The following is a 27,636-nucleotide window of genomic DNA, read 5'->3' as shown; positions in this document are numbered from 1 at the left end:
ACTGCTGCTTTCTAGGACTCAGTCTTTGGCCAGGAAGAGCTTAAGATTCAATAGATGCATTTATTTAAAAATATAAATATGGAAAAATAAATAAAGACTAGATTGAATGCCCCTAGAATTTCCCACATTCAAAGCCTAAGTAAGTTTTTTTTTTTACGAGATGGATTAAGACACAAAGCAATATCGGACTCTAAACCCTTTAAGAAAACAAGACATCCAGGCTGGTGGGGGCCGGCCTAGGCTGGTAAGGTGTGACATTCCAACCTTCCAGCGGCTTCTCAGACCCAGGAAACGCACCACTTAACGTTAATGCCGCTCGCTCATAGCTAACGTTACCTAAGCAAAGGGACCCAAATGGACCGGGAGAGGAGAAGGAGGTGGTCTCGTGGACCTGAACCGCCGGCCGGCCGTCCTCATCCCAGCCTCAGCTCGGTCCTAGCGCGTGCCGTGGGAACAGAGGCCCAGGGTCACCGGACCCCCGGCGGCGTGCCTGGCGCTCAGACAAGGAAGGGCAGCTCTTGGTTTGGGTTTGAGGGGCTGCTGGGAGGCTGCAGATCCAGACGTGCAGACATAAAGGAGGTCAGGGTGCCTGGCCTGCACGCGGGCTCTGCCGCTGGCTTCAGGGCACGCGAGCTACTCACGGCCAGCCCGGGGTTTGCCACCGACAGTGGCCGCGGTGCGGGGAAGCCGCCCTGAGAGAGGGAAGCGCCATGGGGGCGTGCGGTTCTGTCCCAGCGGCGGACGCCGGACCTGGGGCCTCCCGTCGGGCTCTCGCGGAGGAGCGGGCAGCCCCCAGCAGCAGCTCATCAGCGTCCCGGACGGCAGCCTCCTCCGTCTCCCCGGGTTCCTGGGTCAGATGCCCCCCCGGCTTGCAGGTGACCAGTCCTCCTTCGGCAAACTTCCTCAAGAGACGGTACAGACGGCGCTGGAGTGCTGGCTCTTCAGCGCCTGCTGTCTCTGGATCTCCCTGGAAATCCGTCTCTTAATTCCTAACAGGTACAGTTCGCGGTCAAACTTGCCGGCGGCTAGTGGGATGCTGGGGAGGAAAGAGCCATCAGGAGGGCACCGTCCTCCTGGCCTCCGTACTCGGGCGTCTGCTGCGGGCGGCACGTGGAGGGTGGAGATGGCGAGGCCCGGGTCCCCGCGGCTGCCCCGACTGGCGGCACAGCCGCAGCACAGCGCCACGAGCCAGCGGGACGCTCCCTCCCGCCTGTGCCAGGCCTGCCTCGCAGCAGCTCTAGGACAACCCCCGCTGCCACTGGCTATTCCGGGGGTCCGGCCGAGGACCCGTCCCTCTGGCGTGTCGCTCGCCTGACACCTGCTTCGGACAACCTACGCCAGACATCTCCACGCAGGGCGGCTGGAACCCTGCTCCCCTAGAGGCATCGGGACACAGGAGACCAGGCCGTGCTCCCAGGCGGCCCCCCCTGCACCACCCCGCCCCCGGACCCGGGAGTGAGGCGGGTACTGACTTGTCTCTCCCCGGCCTCACTCTGACCCGGAACAGGCCGTACACAGGCCGGTGGTCGGACGTCCTGATCCCGGGGCAGGAGGAGTACTTGACGGGGCAGATGTCGTCCCTGTGGCGGCTCCTGTACATGACGCGGTCCTGTGGGAAGGGTTCCAGGGGCCGTCGGGCTGCCGGGCTGGGCCGGCTTGCCTCGCGTCGGCTGCCCTTCAAAGATCCCCCGTGGCGAAGACCCCCAGGAGGCCCAGCCCAACGCTCCCCCAGCCCTGCGGGCGGCTCACCGTGTACGAAGGGGTCCTCTGCTTGGAGGTGGTATCATACGAGTCCTTCCCGACGTCGAACTTGTACGACGGCAGGAAGTGGATGTCTGGCTCCTGGAAGCCCTTGAAGATGGACCCTGGGACGGGCAGAGCCCTCACCTCAGAGCCACGGCTCGGAGCCCAGGGTGGCCCCGCCCCCCGGCGTCCCTCCTGGCCGGGCGGCTGCTCTCCCCGCCTCACCTCTCTTCATCTCCCGCGTGAGCTGGTCGTGCTGCAGCAGCTCCTGCACGCTGGCACCCGGGTCCTGCTTCAGGATGGCTTCCACGGCCGCCCGCCCGCCACTCAGGCGGAAGTTGAAGTCTCCGAACCAGAAGACCCCGTCGAAGCGGGAGGTGACGTCCGCTGGGGCGTGGGCGGGTGGAAAAGCGTGTGAGCCCAGCGCTCCCCGCGCTCCTCACTCCCACCGCAAGGCCGGGGCTCCCTGGAAAGCGGGTGGCAGCCCACGACGCTGCTGGGGCTCAGGGCTGGGGGGCGCGTCCACAGCTTTCTGGGTTCACGCGGTCACGGGTCACGACTCAGGGAGCAGGCGCCAGGCCTCGCTTCGGTCAGCAAGCGACTTTCCAGACTTTTCTGACCTCGACTCTCAAAAGCTCTGAACAGCCCATCTGAACAGCCCACTAACCCTCCAGAGAACACGGCAGAAGCCGCCTTGTCCTCGGGGGAAGGTAAAGCAGCTCACCGGCGTCGGAGCGGTAGGGGCTGGTGTCCGGCACATTCTTGGGCAGCGCCAGGCCCTGGACAGTCTTGCTGTAGTCCAGCAGCCGCTCGCCCACCTTCCCGTCTCCAGCTGCAAGGACAGCGTGGGGGGCCCTCTCCAGAGGCAGGTTTCTGAGCCCAGGGCTGGGCGCCTGGGGGGGGGTCCGTCGGGGGCAGACCCCCGCAACCCCAGCAAGCGCTAATCACACAGCGTCTGCACCGTGACCCTCGCCACCAGGGGTCTGGGGGTCCAGGGGCGAGGGACTTACAGGTGAAGTGGGACGTGATGAAGAGGAGGGAGGTGCCGAAAAAGGTGAAGCTGACGCCCAGGGCCCCCTTGGTTTTGATCTGCGACACGATGCGCGTGGTCACCGTGGAGCTCTCCACCTCTGCACGGAGGGAGCAGGGCTGACCGGGCCGGACGCAGCCCCGAAGGCCCCACGCCGCCGCACCGCCCGCCCCCCACGCGCACGTCCGGCCCCCGGGGCTGCCTACCGGAGCAGAACCAGATGAGGTCCCTGCGGATGAGCACGGACATGTAGAGCGCCCCGTGGGCCGCCGAGTACAGCATGACGTAGTGGGGGCCCAGCGTCTCCTGCAACCTCGTCTCCCACTCCCGCCTGTGGGGAGGGGCACCGTGGTCGCGCAGCACGACGGGGAGCCCGGGGCCTCCCTGGGAGGCCCGCTTCCTCCTGCATCCCCAGTGACAGGCTGGGTCCCCGACCCCTGATAAGAGCCGGGGGGGCAGGAGGGAGGCCACCTTCCCTGCAGGGCCTGGTGCAGTCGGGGCCCCTCCGCTCCGGCCAGGCCTCGCGCTGCTGCCCGTGTGCTGCCGGGGCTCTGCCCCCACCCCCCAGCAGGTAAACTGGCAACACAGCCGGGGCCGCAGGCAGACCCAGGAGAGGCGAACGACGCCTTGCACGGGCTGGGCTGGAGCCCGCGGGGCCGCACTGCGCTGTGCCCCTGCCCCCGCTATCTCTTGCTGGGCTGGAGCCCGCGGGGCCACACTGCGCTGGGCCCCTGCCCCCGCTATCTCCTGGAACAGCTCCTTATTTACAAGAAGATGAACCTCATTCCTTCTAAATTCTACGAGTCCCCGTTGGAGAAGAAAACGATCCCGGTTCAGCCCAGGCTCGGCCACGGCCCACGTCTTGCCGCACACGGGGGTCTCGGGCCACAGCAGCTTCAGCCCCAAAGGCCCGCCTGGCGCCGCTGTTCACAGGGACCCGGGTGCACCGGCGCAGCGGAGACATGGGGCGGGGCGGCCCTACCTGTCCGAGCAGCCCTCCTGGACCCCGACGACGTACAGGTCCTGAGCAAAGTCAGCCTCGGCCGGCAGCAGGAGCTCGTCCAGGTTCGGGGGCAGCTCCTGCAGAAAAGCGGCGCCTGGCAGGGGCCGAAGGGGCCCAGTGCGAGGGGCTCCTGCTGCCTGGGGACCCGAGGCCGCTCCCGAGGCCACCATGGGGAGCCCCTGGCCCAGGCAGGCCGCCGCTCCTCCCCCGAGCCTGGCCTCACCAAGCCTGCACCACCCCCTTGGCTGTGCTCTTCCCTCGCTGGGCACCCACGGGCCTGGCCATCCCCCAAGTGCACCCCTGATGTGCACGGGGTCGGGGGGAGGGAGACGCCCCCTCCTCTGCACGTCTGCCCTCACTGCAGCCCCGGGGAGGGAAGCAGGCGCCCGGTTGGTGGTCTTCACCCCCCGACCTGCTGCCGGCCTTGGCCCTCTGGGCCCTGCTGTGGGCCACACCGTGGATACGCTGGTGGCTCCCCGAGGGTGGCAGAGGCACCAGCCCGGGCACCTGACTTCACTTCGGCTCAGGTTGCTGTTTCGTGGGGGCCCGTCCACCCCAGCCCTGCCCTGTTCTCTCCCCGCGCCCGTCACCCTGATGTCAGCCCAGGACGCGGCCGCTTCGATTCTCTGGACAGCAAGCATGACGGCACACGTGGACGACGGCAGGCACTCAGGAAATGGCCCAAGACCCCGGTGGTGGCAGCAGTGTTAGGTCACCCGCAGTCTGGAAGCCCACGGCTGGCCTCAGAATCGGAGCCCCCCACGCGCAGGGATGGAGCCCCCTAACTGTGGGAAGGGACCCCCAGGAGACACGGGGTGGCTGGAGAGAAAGCTGGCGGGACGGCGTCCAGCGGGCTTCCCCAGAAATCAGCGTGCGGACCCCCAGCCTGCCTGGCTTCAGTCGCCCCGGTGGTCAGATGCTCGTCCCATTGGCACAGATGTCCTGAGCTCCAAGCGCCCCGGCTTGCAGGCGGGATGGAGGAGCCCCTGACCGCATGGGACACACAGCGGGAAACAGACTCGGGTTGTGGTGCGGACGCCAGTCCAAGGTGCACAGCGGCGGACTCACGTCCCCATATGCGTGCTGGGACCCCCAGGGTGCACCCAGGAGTGGCCCGGGGCAACCCTAACGGCCTGGCCCTGTGCTGGGCATCGCCACGGGGAGGCCGCGCGTCGGGGAGAGGGGGCTCTCGGGGAATCTCTGCCCCTTCCTCCCAAATGTGCTGGGAGCCTAGAACTGCTCTAAAAAAAATACTTACGGTGTGTCTGCAAAAAGAAGCATTAATGCCCCACCAGGCGGTGGAGAGGTGGGCGAGAGGGTGTGACGGACAGGAGTCCCCTCCGGGGGACGGGGAGGCTGGGGGAGCCCCAGGAAGAACCTGGTGGGAACCCAGCGCCATCCTGGGTGGGGGTGGGCAGCCCACTTACCTTCTGTCCCTGCATGTTCCACGTGGCCACGAAGAGGGCCACGTTCCGGTCTGGGAAGTAGCGGGCCAGCTCGTCTGCCCCCATCAGGGCCCCGCTTGCCAGGAGACTCCCCTCCAGGTAGCTCCTGCGGACACAGGACAGACTGAACCGGGGCCGGGGGCTGGGGGGGTCGCAGCACATGGGCCCAGGGAGGGGCCGGGAGCAGGACACACCTCCCAGGGGTCGGGAGCTCCCCTACCAGAGCTGGGATTCCCTCAGGACCCCGTGGTCGGCACAGAGCACAGTGCCGAGGTGCCCTGCTCTCTAGGGAAACCCGCAGTGTTCACAGCGCTACAAACACCGCAGGCTTTCGGCTTCCCTCCGTCGCCTCCTGAGAGGAAGGGACGTAAAGGTGACATTTGGGGCTTTTTTGTGGAACCGCTAAGGGCAAAGCCCCGGAAGGGCCGCAGAGGTCGAGGTGGGCTTCTGCACGGTAAGCAGACTTGGGGGGGACGTGCGCCCTTGTCCGGGGCTCCAGCCTTTGCCTCGCCGCCCAGCACTGGGAGCTCGTAAAGGCTGCCCGTGACACACCTGTCCTCACAGGACCCGAAAGTTCAATCCACTGTGAGATGCTCATAGAATAGAGCAGGCAAATGGTGCAAAGTCTCGAACAGCGTTGCAGAGGCCCTAATACAGCACAGCTAAGCCCCAGCTCTGGTCCTGCCCTCGTGCAGGGGGCCGCGTCTGACATCCGCTCCTTCCGTGAGCGCCGTGCAGGACTTAGGCTTCGAGGCCATCGGTCTGTCACCGCTTAACCCCTGAAAGCAGCCTCGGCCGATGCCCATGTGCCAATGAGACTGCACTTAAGGACACCAAAGCCTGAGTTTCATGTAATTTCCACATGTCATGAAAAGAACGTTAGTACGGCCTTGGGTTTTTTTTTTTTTCAACCACGTGAAAACCGTTCCTGGAGGACCTGTGATAGGACCGTGTCTGGTCAGGTTCGCAAGGAGGGAGGGAAACCCATGCGCTCAATCCAAGTTCAAATGTCTCACTTGCTGTGTTCATTCCAACTTGCTAAGAAATCCCTACACCTTAGCTTGCAAACAGGCACCAATCCCTTTGAAGGAGATGAAATCAGGATCCAGTCCTTACAAACTCGCATGAGAAACTCTTAAAACCTGGCCAAGCTTTGGAGGACATGAATTCAAGTACGTCAGGAGGGAGGAACCTCCTTGAGGTCACCCCACCGTGCTGAGGATCCTAACCGGCTGACTGCTGCCCGTGGGGCTGTCTTCTCCAAACCAGCCCCGTCCACAGCGTAACCAGAAAGCAACCCGTGCAAGGGCACAGTCTGCGTCCCTTTCCTCAGTCCTCAGCCCCGACCCGGGCCAGATCCAGACTGTCTGCGTGTAGCCCGCAAGCTAAGAATCGCTCCTACGCTTTTATTTTATTTGTAAATACGTATTCATTTATTTATTTATTTTGGCTGTACCGGGTCTTAGTTGCAGCACGCGGGATCTTCGCTGCGGCACGCAGAATCTTTTAGGTGTGGCATTCGAACTTCTTAGTGGCGGCACGCGGGACGTAGTTCCCCGACCAGGGATCAAACCCGGGCCCCCTGCATTGGGAGCATGGCGTCTTACCCACTGGACCACCAGGGAGGTCCCCTATGCTTTCAAATGGTTGGGAAAAACCAGTAGTCCGTGGCGTGGGAAAGTGCCCTGAGATTCACCCTCGGCCTCCCTGAAGGAGGCGCTCCTGCCCCACAGCCGCGCTGCCGGTGCCAGGCCTGGGCTGCTCTCCCACCCACCACGGCAGAGCTGAGCACTGCCACAGAGACCTCACGGCTCCCACAGTTGAAACAGTCCCTACCCAGCCCGCCGACCCGTGTCCTAGGACACACGGAGGGTCTGGAGGTGGGGAGCCCGTCAACCCACTGTCGGCTGCTTGTGTGAGAGCAAAGCTGGGGATCTGATTGTGAGACGTGCTTCTCACTTCTGTGTAACAGGCGAGCCTACATAAATTGCATACAATTTGAGCGGAGAACTCATACTCGTTTTTAGGCTGCTCGGCCTGCGGGATCTTAGTTCTCGGGGCCATGGGAGCGAGAGTGCCGAGTCCTAGCCACTGGACAACCCGGGAATTCCCTGTGACATCATACTTTAAACGCACGAAGAGATCTCGCCCTTTACGAGAAACATGCTGAATTACTTTAACAAAGGAACCCGTTTTGCCCTAAAACAGTGCCCGGCGCTGATGGAGGGGGCAGGAGGGAGGCTGGCGGCCAGAGGAACCACCTGCCTGGCTTTCACTGCTGGGCTCACCGAGGGCGGGGGCGGGTGAGGATTGCCTTCCATCTGCCCCCTGACCCCAGAATCTGCGAATGTGACCTTATTTAGAAAAGGATCTTTGCAGACAGATGTAATTAGTTAAGGATCTTGAGACGAGGTCCTCCTGGATGAGGGTGGCCCTAAATCCAGGGACCGCTGTCCTTATAGAAGAGGAGAGACAGACACAGAGCAGAAGCCGCGTGAGGACAGAGCAGAGACGGGGGCGGCGCGGCCACAAGCCGGGGACGCCTGGGCCCCCAGCAGCTGCAAGAGGCAGGAGGGACCCTCCCTGGAGGCTTGGGAGGGAGCGCGGCCCTGCCACGCCTGATCTGTGAATCCTGGCCTCAGAACTGGGACGGAGTAACTCCTGTTTTAAGGCTCTAGTCTGCGGCGCTTTGTTGCGGCCACCCCAGGACACCAGCACAGGGACTGCCTCACTCTTCCCCTGCCCGCACCCACGTCCAGAGGGGTTGGCGCAGGCCTGGTCTGGATGGGAGGGTGCGGCGGGGGGCGGTGGTGACAGAGCTCCCCCTGCCCCCTGGGGCCTCGAGCGCCCCGGCAGGGAGTGGATGGCGTGGGGCCCCCAAGTCAGGGCCGAGGCCCGATGTGCGCTTCAAACAACCTGCCCAGCCCCGGCCGGTGCGGCAGGGGCCGTGAGAGCCAGCGGTCAGCGGCCAGGCCCAGCACGGACAGGGCCGGGGGTCGGGGATTGCGCGGGATGGCCTCCCGAGTCACAGCGTGGGCACCGGGCTCCCAGAGGCGATGGTCAGGAGCGAGCTGGTGGGCGTGGCTGGGCTGGGCTCAGAAGCGCCTGGGACCCCGGTCCTGGTGAGCCCTCATGGCGCTGCCTCGGGAGAGGTGGGCAGAGGTGCGAGATGGGAGTCGAGCGGAAGGGTGGCGCCCACCTCCCCTTCAGACTATAAAGAAGTCAAGACGGACTAGTTATTCAAGCCCCCTGAGGCCCGGACGCCCGGCGTCCTCCGAGATGCGAGACCCCTCTCCTTGCCCATGGGGTCGGAGCCGGGGTGGGGATTGCTGGGCAGCCCTTGGCAGACGGAGCCCCGAACGTTGAGAAATCTCGGGGCGCTCCTGAGAGCAGAGTGCACGAGTCGGGCTCTGCCTGCGCCCCTCCCCGCCAGAGGTGGGCCCTGGGGACCCTCCCCTCGGGGCAGCCCAGCCGTGTCCAGCTCTCCGTCCTGGGAAGGTGCCAGCGCGTGCACAGGGCACGGCTGGCTAAACGCTGGTCCTGACCAAAGCGGCTACGTGGACGCGCGTTCCCCGACCCACCCTGGAGTCCTGGGCCGACCTGCACACGTGGACGAAGGTTGTCCCCGATGGAGCAAGAAATGGGAAGGAAAACAGGGCCGCCCAGTGCGCAGAGAGATCTGCGTACCCCACCATCTGCTTCATACAGCCTGTGGGGCTGAGACGCAAAGGAAAAGCTGGGGGGGCCTGGGAGATGGGGGTCAGTGGAGGGAGACCCGCTGCAGCACCTCACACGCTTTCAGGGGAGGCTTCCGTGGTTCCCACGGGGCTTCTGAAGGCCCACGAAAGCCACGGACGCAGGCCACGATGCCGCCCACCCCCGAGGCCCTACCTGCTGCGGACGTCCTTGGTGCGGACGGGCGCCAGGAGGCTGACGGCGGACCTGGCCGAGTGTAGGGAGCAGTCGTCCCGGGCCAGGGGGCTCGGGGGCCGGCCGGGGCGCAGGCCGCTGTGGGCCCAGAACGGTCTGGCCTGCCACCGCAGCTGGCGGTCCGCGTGATCCAAGTCCACCTTGTTTGCTGTCCGCAGGGCGTCGGAGGCGACGTTCCAGTCCATGGCGGGCAGTGGGCGCGGGGGAAGCAGGCTGGCCAGCCGCGGGGTGCTCCCGGCCGAGGCCCCGTCCCGGTGTAGGAGGTCCAGGGAAGTGCTGATCATTCCGGAAAGACAGTTACCCAGCGAGGAGGGGCCTCCGCTGCCCAGGGCCCTGCGAGTTGTGGGGATTTCCTGCAGGGAGGTGCTCAGGCAGGGCGGGGAGCCACCGCGGGTGGCGGTCCCGGGGGCCTCGTCCTGCAGGGAGCCCCCGGAGGGGCTGGGCCCATTCCTCGTGGCCAGGTCCTCGCGGCTGGTTCGAAAACGCCTCTTCCTCCAGCCCTTCTCATCCAGGGACAACGCTCGCTCCAGCCTGGGCCTCGGCGGCGGCGGCTTCGGACTGAAGGGTCTCCCCCTGGCCTGTGGGTCCTCGTTGCCGACTTGCGCCGGGGTGTCGAGGGGGCGCACTGGGCTCTTCTCGGGTCCCCGACGGTCATCAGCGGCCGGGGACCCCGGGCGGGCGGCGAGGTCTTCGTCAGTGTTTGGAAGCCGTCCCTTGAGCATTCTGACCTCAGGCTGCAGATGCCCCTGGGCGGTGGGCTGCTGGGCGGTCTCCGAGTGCCCCAGGCTCGCCAACTTGGACGGCACAGTCCAGCGGCCAGCCCTCACACCCGGGGGCAGCCTGGCCGAGCCGGGAGACAGCTCCTCCTGGGGCTGCTGGCGACGTCCAGCGTCAGGGATGCGTGGTCAGCCGTCGCTGGGCGAGCTGCGGAGGAGAGAAAGGGCAGCAGCTCCCCCTGGGGCCGGGGTGGTCCAGCTGGAGCAGAGCCAGCTGCTGCATGGCTGGGAGCCCTGACGGTCTGGAGTCCTCGGCAAGCACCTAAGGGAAAACCACGCGATTAGCCTTCCACGACCGGGGCCCCAATGCCATTTAATGATCCTGGAGGACAGCTGTGGTGCAGGGTGACAGAGCGGACAGGTCAGCAGCAGCCCACCAAGAACAGGCACGTCGGCACCCGGGCCGCCGCCTCCTCCTAGGAGGCGGGTGAAGGCCCAGCATCTTAGGAAGGAGAGAAGCCACCCTCCTGACAGGGTTGCTCCTCACGTGGGGAGCCAGGGGCGCGACCCACTGAGAATTCCCGCCCCCAAGGCGTAGGCACGGCCTTGGCAGGGGTCCCGGCCCGCGCCCCTTCCCCCCGGGAGCCCGGCGGCCCGGCCTCGCTCACCTGAGAGCCCTCCACCATCGCTCGGGCCGCAGACGCCGCCCCGAGAGCGGGCGACCCTCAGCGGGTCTGCGGCCCGGGCAGCAAAGGCCCCTGACTCAGGACTGCGAGTCGGGCCGGCCGGCCCCAGGGCAACGACCGCCGCGGAGCCGCGGGGCTGGGGGTGGGGAAGGGGAACGAGACCCGCGCCCGGGACCCCCGCGCCCCGCCCCACGCCGGGAATCCCGCAACCGATGCCGCGCCAGGAATCCCCGCGCCCCGACCCCAACCCAGGGTCGCCCCGCCCAGTCCTCGAGCCCCGCCCAAGGCCTCCGCGCCCCTGCCCAGGGGTCACTCCGTGCCGAGGACCCCCGGGCCCCGAGCCCCCGCACCTCCTCCAGGACTGCCGCCCCGCATCCCTCACCCCGCCCGGAGGTCTCCTCTCTCCTGCAGCCCCGCCCGGGGTCACAGAGCCCCGCGCCCCCACCTCGGGGCGCCGCCTGCTCCCCAGCTCCGCGGGCTTCGGCGGCCGCTCCCCGGCAACCGGCGGGCAGGGCGGCCCCGGCCCCGGCGCCCGCAGCGGCCACTGGCGGCCGGAGGACCCAGCGGCGCCAAGCGAGGCGGGAGGGCGCCCTCTGGTGGGCGCCAGGAACACCGCGGCTCCCTTCCCCGCGTCCGCCCCGCTCCCCGGTCCGCTGCCCGTCTTCCCCGCGCCCGGAAGCCCCTGCTCTCCTCTCCGCCTAGTGGGGCGGGGGGACCTTCCCTGCAGAGGGGATACTAGGAGGCATAGCGTTGCCCTGGGCCCTCATTGTCACTGCCACCAGGATGGGTCTTCCCATCAGGCCCACCCGCCGCCGATCAGAGAGGGGCCCCTTCTTCCTGGGAGCCCCTAACGGGCGAGCCTGGCAGAAGACGGGAAGCAGTGGCCCGGGGCGCCTCTATAAGCCAATCCACAAGGGGCGGGTGAGGCCAGGGTCTCCCCACGGGCTTCCAGTCAACAAAAGGAGACATGGCGAAGGGCTTGAGAGCGCAAAATATTTTATTTAACAATGTGCACTTAGGAAAAATAGCAGCTCCCGCCTCGGAGGAAGCTTCTCGAATCAAACGTCGCTGGCAGTCAGACACAGAGGACGACGGGCAGGGCTGAGGAGGAAGCCGAGGGCGCCAGGTGGGTCTCGGCCCAGGAACCGCACCGAGCGCTGACCCTGGGACCCGGGAGACTGCCCGTCGACGAGGTCGGCCTCTCCCAAAGGGACGAATCAGTGAAACATTCTGGAAACCGTTCTGTGAGTCCTTCCTAGACGGCAGGTGGCCCAGAGCAGCCCGCGCGGACCCCACCCTCACACAAGTCCTACCCTCGGACTAAAGCCCCAACAAACCGGGTTCCCCCAGCGTTCTACAGAAATTATTTCCTAATGATTTTTTTAAATATTTAAATCTTTTCCTTAGACTGAAGAAGAAAGTGAACAGTTTTAAGAACAGTCGATGAAGCCTTAAAGCTGAGTCGACCAGGAGGCGGTCTTCCTGTGCAGGTTCACAGGCTGAGTCAGCATATTAGCCACGGAAGGTCTCGGTGCAGAAAGATCAGATTCCAGAGCTTCTGACAAGAAATTATTTTAAGCCACTTTCTTCAAGATGTTACCAACTCCTTAAATGACGCAATGGTGAGAGGAAGCCAGACAACTGGACTGCACCGTGAAGGCAGGCCAGAACACATGGCCTCAGCTGGTCCACAGGGAAAAGTCCAAACCAAACTTATCAGTCACAGTTGTGACACTGGTTTATTAACTCGGATCAGTCACGTCAGAGCACAAGGGCCCTGTGGCTCTGTCCCAGCGACGGAGCCGCCCCTCGCTGACAGCAGAGTCAGTCCCTCCGGCTGCGTGGAAGCGTCATGGTCCTAGTGAGGCCACAGGAAATTACGCAGGGCTGGACACATCTTCGCTACAGGAGATAAACACACGTCAGCAGCGAGGGCCGCGCTCGAAACCTAACGGAATTGTTGCTAAATGAAGCCCATGTTTCCTTTGAGACGAAGCATCCTTCCAGGTTCAACAGCGCGAGGTGGGGGCTGACCACGTTAGGACGTGCACCCCTGGCCGCGTTCCTCTCTGAGTCAGAGGTGCAGTTTCCTTCCAGCGTCTTAAAGGACCCTGGGATTACCTGGCAGTAATTCACCGTTAGGTTTTCAGAGGTGCCTTAGTTACTGAAAAGCAAAGTCCTCCCGTAGCCGAGATGCTTCCAGCTTCACTTAGTGTAACATCCTCAGATGACTGTGAATGCTGGATCCTTAAATCATGCCTTCAGGTGGAATATCCTAGTAGGTCACAGATTCCCTCTTTTCCTCCAGCTTCCCGAAGGGGTGGAATTAATGCCGGCAACACTTCATAAATCATTTCTGAATCACTGCATCCGTCTCCACTTGGGAACAGACGGGAGTCGCAGGCAATCAGTCTGATGAGCTCTTGGTGGAATAATCGCTTCAGGGTTCCACATGCCAGTCCAGGACAGGGACCATCTAGCTCAATATGCTGGGTACTTCCTCTGGCCAATCCTTCCCATCCTTGAACTTCCCGAGGCAGCAGAGGCCTGAAACGACAAGGGACAGCACTGAGCTCCGCACACCCGTCCCCGACGGCGGGGGGGGGGGGGCCCTGGGGGAAGGATCAGCAGGTCTGTGGAAGAAGCCAGAACAGACCGTTCTCTCGGCAAACAGGCATGTTCTGTTCGTTTTATTCTGTTTGCAAGCCCACGGCCACAGACCAAGTCAGCAGCACATCTTGGCATTCCCTTTAAAGGTGCCTGCGGCTTGGTTAGGGTGGTGGGGTGAGGCTGACTCCAGCAGCTGGTGTCTACAGAGCCCAGGGAGAGCGTGGTCTGGCCTGCCACCGAGGGGTGCAAGGGATGCCCAGGGGAGGCCGTGGACAGAACACAGGTGCTTCCTCTTGCTCCCACGAAAATGCCAACTGAAATGCCAGTCAAGGAGCTTTTGTAAAGGCATAAACTGCAAGATGCAGGTTACAGGAGAGAAGGAAACAACTACCGAATCGTGGAATGGAGAAGCAGATGGCAGCCGGGGGTGAGAGAAAGGGGCAGGGCGCAGGAAGGCCCGCCCCCGAGGAAGCCCGAGGCCGGCGACGCGAGGCGGTGAGGGCAGGGACAGGCTGGTGTCAGGTGAGGCTTTGCATCCCGAAGGCCAAGACCTCCCCACAGACCTCTGCCCCCCAACCTGCGCTCCCCAGACTGGCGGCCAGTCCATCCTCCACAGGCCAGAGCCTGGGAGGGAGAGAAATAAAAGGAAGCATTCATGACCTTCCCGGCCTGGAGGTCACGAGCTACCAGGTGAAGGGAGGCCAAGGCCAGCATCGGGGAGGGAGTCAGGCCTGCCCCACAGCAGTGTCAGCAGGAACCGGCGGGGGCACCCCCACCCAGGGCCGTGGCAGAGCCGGAGAGGGTGAGCGGGCGAGTCAGGGTCTCGCCGGGGGAGCCCCCACCCTGCTCCCACCCGCCCCGGGGAGACAGCAGGGGCACTTACTTGTGCAAACTGAGCAGGGTTGTAGAAGGGCACCGCTGCTGCGGGAGGGCCCCCTGCAGGGGCGTGAGCACCCGGAGCCTGAGAAGCACAGAGAGCTCACCTCAACAACAGCGCACGGAGGCTTGTTTCATTTGCAAATACAGGTACTATTTCTGAGAAAGGGTTTATAATACCAATACTTTCAAGTGTGCCACAGAAGCTGGTCAAAGATACTTCTTGCAACGCTGTACTTAATTATTTAATGGTTCAAACCAAAGCAGCATGCAGAGTGCAATGCTTTAGAACCGGAGCAACACACGAGGTGGCACGGAGCTCTGAGCGGGCACTCAGCGCCGGGGGAGCCCTCAGCAGGTGCTTTGACTGCTGTAGACCTCAGGGGTCCAGCTACAAGATCCAGCGTTTTAACTCCCAAGTAAAACAAGTCACGTGAAGCCTTCCTGCCAAGCCGAGGGAAGAGCTTAGTGCCCCAGTACGCAGAGAAGATGAAGTATCCCTGTATTTCCCACACAGAGCGAGCCGGACGGCTGTCACTGCCTCACTCTGCCTGCCTGAACTGAACCTTCTCGTGCTTGTCAGAAAACAGAATTCCCTCTTTCAAATGAGAGCATCCTGACCCAGTGGGCTTCTGACACACACACACACACACACACACACACACTCTCTCTCTCTCTCTCTCTCTCTCTCTCTCTCTCTCTCTCTGAGGCTGTGCCTGTGGCTAGTCATTTGAAAAAACCAATTCAGAAAGAGCACTTGCACAGAACTTGTTCGTTCACTACAAGCTTCTTGGGGTCAGTTCGATTGTTGATGTGTCTGGCTATTCAACACCACCCTTTAACAACTTCTAAAGAAAGGAACACTGCATCCTCAGGCATGTGATGGCTGGGAGGTGACAAGTAATGTCAGTGGCCAGGGGCACGATGACCGACCAGCATAGCGATCTCAAAGGAAAGACAGACAACCCCGTTCAAATCCATGTCCGGTGCACACGGCCAGCCACAGGTACCTGGTTAAAATGCTGGCTCACTTCACGTGATAACGAGCTCAGTGAACTACGGCGCGAAAGCTACAAAACAGCAAGAACACACAGACACAGACAGATACAGTAATCAACGTGCACGCCACTGCTCCGAGCCGGCAGTTCACTCCCAAGGAGCTTCGTGACGCCGTTAGGGTCAGCACGGCTCGATGGGGGAAAAGCCAGAGTTAGCCCGAAACGCCTGTTTTCATGTACAGTTTTTACTGGAAACGACCCCTGGTTGCGGGGAGGGAGGTCTGCCCAGGCCTGGGCCCAAGGCGGCCAGACCTCGTGCCCCCCGAGGGGCCGAGGACAAGAGAGCCCGGCAGAGGGGCGAGCCCGGCTGCCGAACACACACGCAGCCCTTCGCTCTAGCCAGAGCTCCCAAACAACTCTGCGGAAACAAGCGTGACCTTAAGGAATACAACACTTTTTGAGTTCTAGAAAGTTTCTAAGCTGCCCTTTTCCTACCCATTAACTGCGTTTTAAAGAAGCCATCTGGACAATAAAACGAGCTTCCTCAGCCCAGACCTTCAGCAGATGCGCTCATCGGGCGCCGTTTACCTCTCCTCCCTGGGAACCGTCCGCTCCGGAGGGTGGGCGTTCAGGTCCAGGGAGCGTCGCCGCAGAACTGAGCACCTGCCGGGACAGCAGGGAGGCCAGCTACTGCAAAGCCCGTGCATCAGAGGCACCCACCGAGGCAGGACCACCCAGGACGGCCCGCTCTACCCCACGGGGCGCTCCCGCTGAGGGGTCGTGAAAGGGTGCCGCGAGGACCTGCTATTCCAACACCCACAGCGCATCCTTACTGAGCGCCTGCCGTGAGCCCCACCGCGGCCCTGCGATCTGCGCGCTCGTCGGCCCATCCACAGGGCAGGACGCTGAGGCTCAGAGGCGCTGAGGGACCCCCACCTTTAAAAAGCTAATTACTGGGGCTTCCCTGGTGGCGCAGTGGTTGAGAGTCCGCCTGCCGATGCAGGGGACACGGGTTCCTGCCCCGGTCCGGGAAGATCCCACATGCCGCGGAGCGGCTGGCCCCGTGAGCCATGGCCGCTGCGCCTGCACGTCCGGAGCCTGTGCTCCACAACGGGAGAGGCCACAGCAGTGAGAGGCCCGCGTACCGCAAAAAAAAAAAAAAAGCTAATTACTGGAGAAGACAGGGCTGAAATCCACGTCCAACCAACCTCAGAGACCAAACTCTGAACGACTGCGTTGCACATACACATTATAATCATTCAAAAAAACCTCTTCACTGTAAAAAGTTCAGCAAGACAAAATGACGAGGTAATGCGCGTGTGGCCCACACCGTAAGCTCTGTGTACACGAGACTCTGGAGAAGGTCAGGGCCGCCTCGGGTCGGGGCAGGAGGCGAATTCCCACTGCCCGGCCCCCCGCCCGGGCCCACGGCACTGCTCACCTTGGGCTCCGAGGCAGGCTCTGGCCCCCCCGTCGGTGCCTGCCCTTCCCCGCCAGCCCCCTCGGCGGCCAGTGCTTCCTCTTCATCTGTGAAGGGGACAGTGGGGGAGGTGGTCACTCGTCCCCCCCACCCCACCCCCCGTCGCTGGGGCCCAAAGGGAACAGCCCCAGGGGAGAGCTGCACCCAGGTCCTCAGGCAGGCCAAGGGAAACAAGCCCGCAGACAAGCACAGGGGAACCGCGGGCGCTCTGCGTGTGGGTGAGCAGTTATTTCTTCTTAAAAGAGGATTAAGGCCAGAGGCTCTCAGAAAGAGGCCAAAGGTCGGAAGCTGCACACAGACAGCTGCTCCCGTGCTGCCTACCTGGGTCTGGTCCGAACAGGTGTGTGGGAATTGGGAGCGGGGCCAGGGGCGCAAAGAAGTCCGCGGGAGCAAGGGCAGGCTCGCTCCGCTGGGGGCCCCCCGGGTTCAAGACGTCCACGTAGCGCGCTCGGGCTCGGGCTGCCACGGGGAGAGGGAGCGAGGTCACCCCGCCGTCCTCCTGGGGTCCGGAGAGCACCACGCCAGGCTTCCGCTCCCGGGGGCGGCCTGGCCCGGAAGGGGGCCCCTCCTGGGGCACACTTGCTTGGCTTCTGCCCGGGCGAGGGGTCCCACTTCACACCACGGCACGGCCGATCGCATCCGCTCCGCCCTGAGCTCCCCAGTGATACGACGGTCCGCCCAGGAACGCTGAACTCTCTAGAGAGCTGGCCCCCACGCCCCGGGGACTCATCCTCAGAAAACCAGTCCTCCTCCTGGTGGGAAACTAACTACCACCTTGCGGGCACGTTATCATCGCTGAACTCTGGCCCGCCTGTAGGACAAACAAATTACCCAAGTGAACTCTGATTTCTGGTTGGCCGTCGTTACCTGCTTTTCTAGAATACATGTTCACAGCGGGTCTGGGGGGCCCTCCAGGGCCAGGGTGGGCAGCTTGCAGAGCCTTGGGAAGGGATGTTGGAGGTGGGGGTGGAGCCTTCTTCTGCGGAGGGAAAGACCAGTGCGGGGTCTGCGCGCTGACCCGGAGCCCACGGAGACCCCTGCAGACGGAGGCCCCTGCCCAGGGCGGGGCTCCCCACCCGGCCACAGCGAGCGCCTGGATCCCGGCTCACCTCCTCCTCTGGCTCGTTCGTGTCCACCCAGCGGTTCTTCTTTTCATCCCAGACGATCTGCCACGATTGTGAAAGGTAAAAAGAAAACTCAGTAGCAAAAGCTGGACAGAATCAGAAATCAGAACCTGACTGCTTCCGAGGCGCCGGCTCAGGTCCGCTCCGGAGCCGTCACTCCACGCAGACAGGCAGGCGGATGCGCCGCTGCGGGACCCACTGGCCCCCCCGGGCCCACCCAGCAGGACGCACCGATTTGTTCTTGTCGTCTGGCAAGTAAGCTTCTGTCCTCTTCTTCACAGGCAGCCAACGAGAGAACCAGGAGTCGCTGCTCTGGACATAAAAACCACCAGGACAACCCTGAGGGCCTGGCGCTGAGCGCAAGGAGCCCAACACACAAGGGCCAACCAAGCCTGTGTGGCCCACGCGCGCCTGGAGGCGGCTAAGCCGCGGAGACAGGAAGCAGGTGTGGGCCGGGCGGCAGCGAGCCTGGGGGGCAGGGCTTCAGTCTGGGAAGATGAGAAAGTCCCGGGACGGGTGCACGACAGTGTGCTTGAGGCCCCAGAGCCAGGCACTTAAATCAGTGAAAGTGGTAAGTTTTCTGTACACTTTACCACACTTAAAAAAAATTACAACAACAGCTCGCCTCTTGGAGCGTTTCACGTCTGAATGCCAACAAATGAGCGGCCTGAGACATCCCCCCGCAGGGGTGGCGACGGCTGGGGAGTCCGCGTGGGCTCTATGAAGAGGCCCTCGTGCTCGGAGGCTGGCAGAGATTAGGCTTCAGGGACATTGACTTTATTCTTCATACGCTGCCCTGGACGTCTACCACAAAAGGCAGCAGCAACTCCACACCCCCTCACCCGCTTCTCTGAATCTGCGGCAGAGCGGACGGCCCCGTGCTGGGCGGGGAGCAGCCCCCTGCACGTCACACCCCGTCTGAAGGTCCTGCTCTACCTCACGGCCCGCGCACGTTTTGAATCACACTTGTGTTTACCTAAGACAGTAGCCGTTAAAAGCCACCCACAGGCTGGAGGAGGTGTGCACACACGCACATCCGGCAGGACCTGCGTCCACAACATGCAACAACGCCTGCCGACCTCTGAGGACCCCACGAAGGACGGGAGGAGACCTGAGCCAGCCCCACACATTTGAGGACGTGGAGGGGGAAGAAGCACACGAACCCACAGCCAAGTGTCACTAAGCCCAGCACGATGGCCGACAACGCAGCCCCCGGGGTGAGGACGGGGCCGCTGGAAGGGGTGCCTGGTAACCCACTGAGGAGGACGGGCTGGCAGGGCGCTCTAGAGCCACACACACAGCTGTCCTGTGACCTCGGGCTACACCCAAGAGGAACAAGCGCATCTGCCACCAAAAGACACAGACGAGAGCGCTCGTGGGCTTTATCCCCAATAACCCCGAACGCCCTGCGCTGGGAGAAAGGACACGTACAACCGCGCGTGCGCTCACGAGCGACCTCACTACACAACGCCAAGGAGGCACCTCCTCCGCGGGAATTTCGGGAAGAGCCGAAGCCAAGCAGTGGTGACGGGGGTCGGGCAGAGCCCACCCCCTGGGGAGCGTGTGGACGGGCCCTGGACCCGTGGGCGTCCAGGAGGCAGGCCCGGCTCCAGCTCTGAGCTGGCGGGCTTACACGTGGACACGGACACACAAACACTCGCGCTTCACCACACGCTCACTGCCCCTCCGGCTTGATTTAAACAGAAACACATTCCTTCTCCTCGCCTCAGCGTGAGGACAGGGGAGGAGCCCCGGCCCCGCCCCCGGCCCCGCCCAGCTGGGGGCTGGGAGTCACCTTCTTAGGCTCCTTGGTCTCTTTCCTGGCTGCCTGGACAGGTCTCTTCACGTCGGGCGTGGGCGTCAGTGGCGGAGGCGGAGGCGGCTGCAGGGCCCCTGAGCCAGCGCTCCCCCAGCCCGGAGGTGGCTCGGAGCCCTGGGACGTCCTTGAGGAGCCCTGTCCCAAGGTAACATGAAGCAGGCTCACCGGGGGCTCCTCCCCAGGGGCTCCTAAGACTCCACGAGAGGCTACGCCACTACGGCGAGCAGAGCCAGGCACCGAGGGGCTGGGGAGCGCGGCCCCCCCGCTTCCCCAGGGCCGGCTGGACTCAAGGGCAACGTCTTCTAGGAGCATCACGGCGCTCACGATGCGGATTCGGGAATTCTATGGGGTTGCTGGGCCGGAGGAGATGGGATACGTGTGTGCACCGAGGAGAAGACTGGTTAGAGGGGGTGGCAGTGGGCATTTTAAAAGATAGAAGCGGGCTTCCCTGGTGGCGCAGTGGTTGGGAGCCCACCTGCCGATGCAGGGGACGCGGGTTCGTGCCCCGGTCCGGGAGGATCCCACATGCCGCGGAGCGGCTGGGCCCGTGAGCCATGGCCGCTGAGCCTGCGCGTCCGGAGCCTGTGCTCCGCAACGGGAGAGGCCACAGCAGTGAGAGGCCCGCGTACCGCAAAAATAAAAAATAAAAAAATAAAAGATAGAAGCATTTAAAAAAATATTTATCCCTTGGTTGAGACTGTTTTCAATACAGTTAACTCTCATTTTTACTTTCACAGGGACAGAATATTTTAACGGTGGAACACGTAAGGAGAGTTTAGACTACAGCAATTGCCTGCTGATGGGATGCCCAAAAAGAGCAGGGTATCTGTAAAGAAGCTTCCAGAATGCAGTTTACATAAAAGCGTTTATCCTCCCACCCCCCATCACTGGGATTACAGCACACCAAGGTGGTATTTATATCAAGCACGTCTGATAAAATGAATCTTGGTTTTAAAAACACCACTGAAAATTTTACGAATCCTATTGTAGAAAGAGATGCAGAAATCAGGGAAGTTTTTCCATTTTAGAAAAGTTAAAATCGACAAGGCAGTTTCATGGTAGATGAGCGTTTCTTCTCCTTAAAATACCTATCTTTACACTATTAAATTATCTTTTCCCCGTTAATGTTTTCATCAGCTCTTCACATTTTAAGGATTCAAGTTTTCTCTTTAAGAAACGATTCAAAAGATAATCTGATAATTTTAAGTATTATCTTTCTACTTACAACTTAAGAACAAAGAGTTTGAATACTTATTCAGTGGAGTTCATGAAAAATAGCTTAAAAAACAAAAAAGAAGTGGGAAAGTACCACATTAGCAAATTTTCCACCAAAATCCTCTTCTCCTAGCTCCGACAGCGCGTTTCTGCCGGGTGCCTCTTGTGGCATCATTCCTGTCAAGGGAAACGAGAGCTCCTGTGACGGCGGCATCACCAAGCCCACAGCAGAGGGAGCAGGCGCGGCCAAGAGACGCTGCTGGAGACACGCGCAGCCCCTCCTACCACGCCTCCCGATGTGGGCTTCAAGAATGGAATGTGCCGAAATATGTGAAAATAGTTTCTCTTTTCAAGCCAGGCCGTGCAAGTAGACAGATGGTCAGGGACAAGACCGCCCTCCAGAAGGAGGGTCACGGCCTCCCCAGTGCCTTTACAAAGGCTGCAGGCGGGCGCCCCCCGGCCACGCCCTGGACACCCACTCCCACCTCACATCCCAACAAAAGGTCAAGTCACCGCTCTTCAATCAGCTTCTAGAACTTTCGGCACACACTAAGGAACGTGCTTTGCTCCAAGTGTGAACGACTTAAGTCTCTCCTACCAGTTAGCCCCTTCAACGCCAAAGCCAAGTTCGCTCTGGTCTCCAGACGGCACCTCGCAGACCCACCTGCGTCCTGGCTCCTGGCCTCCGGGAGCAGATGTTCAGTCTCTTGGAGAGACGGTGCGCCAGATGGCAGGCCAGGCCCTGGGTACGGAGCCACAGGATCAGGCCCAGAGGGCTCTGGAAGGCCAAGTGCAGCCCCTGGGGGTCCACAGCCAGGCCCCAGCTCGCCAGGGCCCACGGGTGGTGGCACTGGGCACATCAGCACCCTGGCGGGGAAGGCCGGCTGACCGTCGGGGAGCGTCAGTGGAGCTGCGGGGAGACGGCGGACAAGAGAAAGCCTGAGGTTACGTGCTCACTCCAGTGACTTCCGCAAGGCATGTTTCCTTCATCGAGGGCCAAGGAACAAACCGTCCAAGCACAAAGGCTGAAGCTGCCGGGCTGTCACTGGTTTAGGGAAGCGGGACACACATTTTTCAGGGCTGAGGGGAGGACCTCACTCAGCACAGCACGGGGCGTGGGCTCTAAGCCGCAGCACGACTCCGACACAGCCCAGCGAGCGGCCGCCTGGCCCAGGGCCGGCTCTGCCTTCACTGAGTCCCCCCCGCACCTCCTGCACCCCCCGCCCACTCAGCCAGACCTTTAAGGCCGCGAGACCAGTGGGCTCACACCAAGGGAGGGAGGGACAGAGAGAAAGCAGAGGGCTGAGGTGGGGACAGATGGCCCGACCCTCTGGGCACCAAGACAGGGACGCTCCACGTTCAGAACAGGGGCCCAGGGCGGCGCGGGCTCACCTGAGGGCAGCAGCCGCACGTCCTGGCCCAAGTGGTCAGCGCTGGGCACTGGCGGCGCCAGCAGCGCGTTCTCGGTGCCCAGGCCTGCCGGCTGCACGGGTGCTGGGCCGTCACACGGCCCCACCTCGGAGCGTGGCGAGCTGGGACAGCGTGGGGGGAAGGCTCTGTCCAGGCTCCAGGCCGCGGTGCCCTCCTGAGGGAGAAGGACCTCAGGGTCTCCATGCCGGCCGCCGACCGCGCGGACCCGCCATGGCCCAGGTGCACCGTCCCCCCCGCCGGGCACCGGGCGCCGCTGAGCTGAGCTGCTCACACCCGCCACCTTCCGCGTGAACACGGCTCCCCGTCGGGCCCCACGACCGGAGCCCAGCGCACCTTCACCTGCTTCTCCATGAGCTGCAGCTGGACCAGCCAGGCAGGCTCCGCAGCGGCCTCCTCCTCCGGCTTCTCCTTCAGCTGAGGGTCGAAGAGGCGCAGCTGGGAGGCGACCTGGAAACACAGGCAGATGAAGACCCTGTTCCCACAGGTGATAGCGGCCAAACCGTGCCTTCGAAACCCACTGGGACGTGGAGCAAGCGCGCCTGCAACGTCAGAGGCGCAGCCCTCGTCCGCTGCGGGGACCTTCCTGAGGCGGGCTCACGCGGCCCGTCCCTGACCGCCTGGAGCGCGAGCACCCACTGCGCCAGCCCGCCGAGCCAACGGCACGGAGCCCGCGGCATCTGGACCCGCGGGAGCTGAGCCCACCTCTGCTCAGCTCCACTCACTGAGATGCCAACCGCCCTGGCAATGCTCACGCTCTGGGGGGCAGCAGGCGGGCACGGGCCCAACACGCCTGACCTCGCGTTAACTGCTGAAGCTGCCAGCTGGAAACAGGTTCTCGAATTACCCTGTTTCTGCAGGTGTCCCGAAGTTCCCGTAATAAAAACATTTTTGGTATCACATGGACAGATTCCAGAAACGAAGCTCCAGGAGGAGAGGAACACACTGACGCGGCGCCCCTTGTCCGGGCGCAGGTGGGAGGGTGGTCATGCGGTCTCCGTCTTCCGGAGCGAGAGCCTGGGGCCGCGGGGCCGCAGCCGGGACCCACCCCAGGCTGCGGCTCCCAGAACCTCACAGCGCTAAGCGCGAGGCGAGGATGCCTCGAGACACGAGCCTCCTGCAGGCAGGGTCCTTCTCACACCCAGCCTTACCTCCAAGTCTCTGCACGGGATGCCCCAAGGGCTCCTGTGCTGCACTGCAAAACACCAACTATGCCCGAGAACATGCAGGATCTTAACTGGGCCGAGCAGGCAGTCCCGCACACCCTCTGGTCATGAGCACCCCACGTGGCCCCACGTGGCGCACGGGCACGGCGACGTCGAGGAAGACGTTACCTGAACCAGCTGGCGGAGGAGCACTGAGGAGTGTCCGCGGGGCTGCGCTAGGACGCTCTTGGCGATCACCTCGCAGTAGTGGAAGGCCTGCGTGGCGAGCCCCATCTCAGCCAGGCGGCAGCAGTAGATGAACTTAAACACCTGGACAGACAGACGGCGAGCTGAGCGGTGTGCCGCGTGCCCCCACTGGTCCCCAGCGGCACCTGTGCCCTCCCGCGGGCTGGCGCTGCCCTGCACGGTCGCGTCCCTCCTGTGCGCCCCCAGTGCCCGCCCACGGCAGAGCCGGGCCCGTTCCCTGAGCTGCTTTACATCAGGGGAAACAACTAAGCTTCTGAGAAACTCACTTTCTCTCTTCAACACCCTTAACAGAGCCGTCAGGGCTCTCGGCCACCGAGTGACCACGGAGTGACCACGAGGTGCCGCCATGCGCACGCGCCCCGCGATGACCGCCTCTCGGGAGCCGCCAGCGCAGTCACCCTGCTCTGTTGGCACTGACGCTCTGCCCCGTTTCAGACACACACGCACAGTCCTGGTCAGATACCACCCTCCCGAAACATGGTCCACAGCTGATAGAAAAGTACTTGAAACCAAACACTAAAAGCTTTTAATACATAAAACATTAAGAACCAAAATGCTAACAAAATTCTCAATTCGGCAAACTTTAATTCTCGAACATTACAGATCAAACATCTCCAAAAACACTTCATTGTTCTTTACGTTTTTTGAATAAAACCCCCGAACGACTGTGGTCTTGTCAGCACCCACTCCGCCAGCCCTGCCCCCCCACCCCCATCAGAGCTGGAGCCGTGGGGCCCCACCCACCTGGAAGCTGGGGAAGGAGCAGGGCTGCGCCCCCAGGGACTGCGCGTACTCATAGGCTTCTGTCCTCTGAATAGCTTCGTTGGTCGCGAACTTTAAAAATGGCAAACTGTGGAGGACATGAGCGGCCATCACCTTTGAGCAGGTCACCGCAGGGCCAGCGCTCCGCGCGCCAGTCTGGGTTAGCCAAGGGAGGGGCTTTTCCTTTCTAAGGGAAGCGGATGCCACTATACTGATGCAATTCCTCACCTGTGGTTTGATCCAATTAAGACAAGTTTCGTGGTTTTCTTGGTATAAACCCCAAATCCAACCTGGGCCACGAGGTAGCAGAAGTGTGCGGCGTCAAGGAGCCCTCTCGAGGCTGAAGGGACAGAAAGCAGGCGGGCCTCGGCCACAGGCCCCCCGGAGATCGGAGCGCTCAGAGACACCCCAGACGGAGGGACGGTCTCGGGCTCCCGAGCATCTGACGGCAGCCCCAGGCCCGCCTTCTACGTCGGCGTCTGACCTACCCAGAGTGTCCCCCATTGTGGCCATCGCCCGGGCTTCCACGTCCACGTTGTTGTTCAGGTTGGACAAAACCATGGCCAGGTGCGGCCGCCAGTCTCCCCACTTCTCATCTCCACAACACTGAAACCAGAGACAAGCAGAAAACCCTCATCCTTGGAACACACTGCCAGCTCAACTCTGCAGTGCTCAAACTCCAGGAGCAGGATGGAAACGCTAGCCTCGCGCCTGGGAGGCGAGCCCTCCTGGGAGCGGGCTCTGAACAGATGACTGAGCTGCGGAGGCTGCCGTGAGGACCCCCATACTGACCGTGGACGCGGCTGGCATCCGCCCGGACATCAGCTGGTAGACCGTCTGCAGAGGGTCGTTGATCGGAAGGCTGTTGGCGAACCTGGGCAGACGTGAACAGAGAAAGCCCTAACTCAGCCTGGTTCAGTAAACAGGACACGAAAAACTAGTCTGGTCTCATCTCAGACGCTTTGGTGACTGGCTTGATGCTTGACCTGGGCCAAGTGTACACACTGCAATGTCTTTAAAAGGCTGTAAAGGATGCAGACGATGGAGTTCACTGAGATTTTTTTGGGGGGGGGGCGGGTCACACTGCGCGGCATGCGGGGTCTTAGTTCCCGGACCAGGGACTGAACCAGGGCCCCTGGCAGTGGAAGCGCACAGTCCTGAACACTGGACTGCCAGGGAACTCCCTGCTGAGATTTTATAGAATTAAAAAGCCTGAAGTTAACCAAAAAAAAGTAACTCCTTTAGCAACGCAACCCGAGGAAGAGGGCCCAGCACGCCCACAGCCGTGGGTGGCAGACGGGACTCCCCAGCTTCCTCTGACAAGAGTATGGGGACTGGGGGCTTCCCACAGCTGACGAGGCCCGGACCCCCGCCTGCAGGCACGCCCGGACTCCTCACCTGGTCATGACTCTGGCGTGCGTCCGGCTGTCCATCTTGCTGGCAAGTAACAGGGCGTGACCCCACAAGCCGTTCTTCATCGCCGACTCCAGAGCATCCTGCAAAGCAGCGAGAGGCTCCCTGAACCCCGAGAACAGCGGGAGCGACGGGACGTGTGTCGTCACACGCGGTCACGGAGGAGGAGAGGGCTCGGCTGCACGTGAAAAAGCAAGCGGATCAAAGGCTCCAACACACACGCTCCCAGTTCAAAAACGAAGAGCGGGCGAGTTTCACCGTTTTCGCTGTAGCCGCAGAGTCCCTGCGGGAGGGCGTCTCCGCGTAGGAACCCCGCTTTCATCACCAGCACAGGACGAGCACACCGTCAGAACCAGGGACGACGGAGAAGTAGCACGGCCTTCTCCCACCTGTCATCTCCGCCATGAGAAAGGCCGGGGGACGTGAACTCCCCAGGCCCCGAGTGACCCCTGGGCCCTGAGGGCCTGTGCTCAGCACCAACAGGGCCTTGATTACTTCAGCCTCCCTGTATCCAAAGTGATCTGGGCCACAACTTAGAAAACTTGTGACCAGGAAGCAGAAACGTTGCAACAGAGAAACGGTAATTAAATGTAACAGATCAGAAGATTTCAACTAGCTGTAAAACGGCCACATTAAGACCATTTACTCACCAAACATGCGTCTTCTGAGTCTATCGTGACATAAGAGTGCCAAGAACTCCGGGCCCGCCAGACCCCCGCTGCCAGAGCCCAGCAGGCGCTCCAACTGTGCCCCCCCCCGCGCCCGCTGCACCACCAGGTGCCCCACAGAGCAAAACCGGGGCGTGTCCCCAAGGCGCTCCCCACCTGGGCCCGGGCTGTGCCCAGCACCCACTCGCGGTGGCGCGGTGAGCTCACCCCAACTGTGTGAGAACGCGCTGCCTCTGTGTCGCACACGTGTTTACCCCGAGACACGCTACACACGGCAGCGGTGCAGCCTGAGCTCAGTCTACGCGTCTGTCAGATGACTAAAAACGGAACCTGCACGTCTGACACCAGCAGCGCTGGAGAAGCCACTATTCGCACCTTCAGAGACACGACACACGAGGTGCCAGACAGTCTTTGCAGAACAAGACCCCGGCAGCGCGTTCCGCTCTAGACGCTGGCGCCCCGGGAGCAGGCCCTGCCCCCCGCCCCGCGCCCGAGCTCGGGCCGCTCACCTTCTTCCGGCCGTAGAGCAGCAGCTCTCGGAACCGCTCCGTGTCCTTCTCAAGGGTGGTGGCGGCCTGACTGTCAGTGAGAAACGAGAGCTGGGCCTCCCCGGACTCCTCCTCCACCTGCTCCGCAGGCTCATGAGTGAAATCGATCAGGTTGGCCTCACTGGGCGACTTCCCAGGAAGCCACACGGTTCGGTGGTCTCGTAACAAGAGTTCCGCGATGTCCGTGCCCACCACGGTCTGCGAGGGGCAGCAGGGGCAGGAAGGGAGACAGGCTTAACCACAAGCAGCACCCTCCTGCGGGAGTGACGGGACCCCGGCCCTGGTCGGGGGAGGCCCACGAAGGGCCTTCGCGGGCGAGCGACTTCGACCGCCTCGGCCGGGAGCGAGGCGGGCAGGCCGCATGCACCGGACGGGCCGATGACCGGGAGCCCAAACCGCCCTTCACCCCAAACCACGCACCCCGCTTGGCTGCCGCGTCCCCAAAGCACCGCCGAGACACCCGTCCTGGGGGAGCCCCTGGACGGTGCAGCCTGGCGCAGAAATCCCGCCTAACCCTCCTCGGGGGTGCTGAGGACTCCCGGGACTAGAGGCCCACGAGAAGAGCGGTTCAAGGAAGGAGACACGTACCCCGTTCTGTCTGCATAACAGAACAATAAAGCTCCAAAGAAGACTTGCGGACTCTTTGTCAATTAAATTTTCATTCTGTAAACATTTTGTAGCTTTGCTCTGTGCAAAATTAATAACATCCACTTTATGGGTGTCATCTCTG

General features: G+C 62.4%; 2 protein-coding genes across 5 annotated transcripts in view; both read right to left on the bottom strand.

Annotated features, from left to right (window-relative positions):
* Positions 1-59: 59 nt before the first annotated feature.
* On the bottom strand, positions 60-11,066 carry INPP5E (inositol polyphosphate-5-phosphatase E). Its single transcript, XM_082655818.1, has 11 exons — positions 10,936-11,066; positions 9,113-10,189; positions 5,204-5,327; positions 3,756-3,853; positions 2,980-3,104; positions 2,754-2,873; positions 2,468-2,575; positions 1,969-2,130; positions 1,750-1,865; positions 1,473-1,609; positions 60-1,036 (listed from the first exon to the last, which is right to left on the bottom strand). Exons 2-11 carry the CDS (start codon positions 9,871-9,873, stop codon positions 904-906), a joined length of 1,884 nt encoding a protein of 627 aa, XP_082511944.1. The 5' UTR covers positions 9,874-10,189; positions 10,936-11,066; the 3' UTR covers positions 60-903.
* Positions 11,067-11,532: 466 nt separating this feature from the next.
* SEC16A (SEC16 homolog A, endoplasmic reticulum export factor) overlaps positions 11,533-27,636 on the bottom strand; it is a 32,313-nt gene continuing 16,209 nt past the window's right edge. Inside the window, exons 10-31 of one of the 4 annotated variants that reach the window (XM_082656025.1) lie at positions 27,495-27,633; positions 26,868-27,104; positions 25,676-25,773; positions 25,070-25,151; positions 24,766-24,883; positions 24,506-24,617; positions 24,260-24,365; positions 23,438-23,578; positions 22,440-22,553; positions 22,068-22,260; positions 21,340-21,585; positions 20,770-20,852; positions 19,437-19,595; positions 17,873-17,953; positions 17,627-17,683; positions 17,385-17,496; positions 16,839-16,976; positions 16,479-16,564; positions 15,626-15,700; positions 15,050-15,109; positions 14,047-14,124; positions 11,533-13,100 (exon numbers count right to left, since the gene is read on the bottom strand). In XM_082656025.1, the coding sequence (XP_082512151.1) occupies positions 13,035-13,100; positions 14,047-14,124; positions 15,050-15,109; positions 15,626-15,700; positions 16,479-16,564; positions 16,839-16,976; positions 17,385-17,496; positions 17,627-17,683; positions 17,873-17,953; positions 19,437-19,595; positions 20,770-20,852; positions 21,340-21,585; positions 22,068-22,260; positions 22,440-22,553; positions 23,438-23,578; positions 24,260-24,365; positions 24,506-24,617; positions 24,766-24,883; positions 25,070-25,151; positions 25,676-25,773; positions 26,868-27,104; positions 27,495-27,633 (2,581 nt within the window). In that variant the 3' untranslated portion in view covers positions 11,533-13,034. The remainder of the gene's footprint in view (positions 13,101-14,046; positions 14,125-15,049; positions 15,110-15,625; positions 15,701-16,478; positions 16,565-16,838; positions 16,977-17,384; positions 17,497-17,626; positions 17,684-17,872; positions 17,954-19,436; positions 19,596-20,769; positions 20,853-21,339; positions 21,586-22,067; positions 22,261-22,439; positions 22,554-23,437; positions 23,579-24,259; positions 24,366-24,505; positions 24,618-24,765; positions 24,884-25,069; positions 25,152-25,675; positions 25,774-26,867; positions 27,105-27,494; positions 27,634-27,636) is intronic. The other 3 variants (XM_082656026.1, XM_082656027.1, XM_082656028.1) reach the window with 3 other exon arrangements.

The sequence above is a fragment of the Grampus griseus genome, assembly GCF_964374135.1.
Source record: "Grampus griseus genome assembly, chromosome: 6".
In the NCBI taxonomy this organism is placed as follows: Eukaryota; Metazoa; Chordata; class Mammalia; order Artiodactyla; family Delphinidae; genus Grampus; species Grampus griseus.
This window is presented reverse-complemented; position numbering and strand designations above follow the sequence as displayed.

Bases quoted from the DNA above. Each gene is read 5' to 3' on its own strand.
- INPP5E (XM_082655818.1), bottom strand. From the start codon at position 9,873: ATGCTCAAGGGACGGCTTCCAAACACTGACGAAGACCTCGCCGCCCGC. The intron at 1,610-1,749 runs GTGAGCCGCCCG...CCCTTCCCACAG, and splicing joins AGAGGACCCCTTCGTACACG to GACCGCGTCATGTACAGGAG. The intron at 1,037-1,472 runs GTCAGTACCCGC...TTTCCTCCCCAG, and splicing joins GTGAGGCCGGGGAGAGACAA to CATCCCACTAGCCGCCGGCA.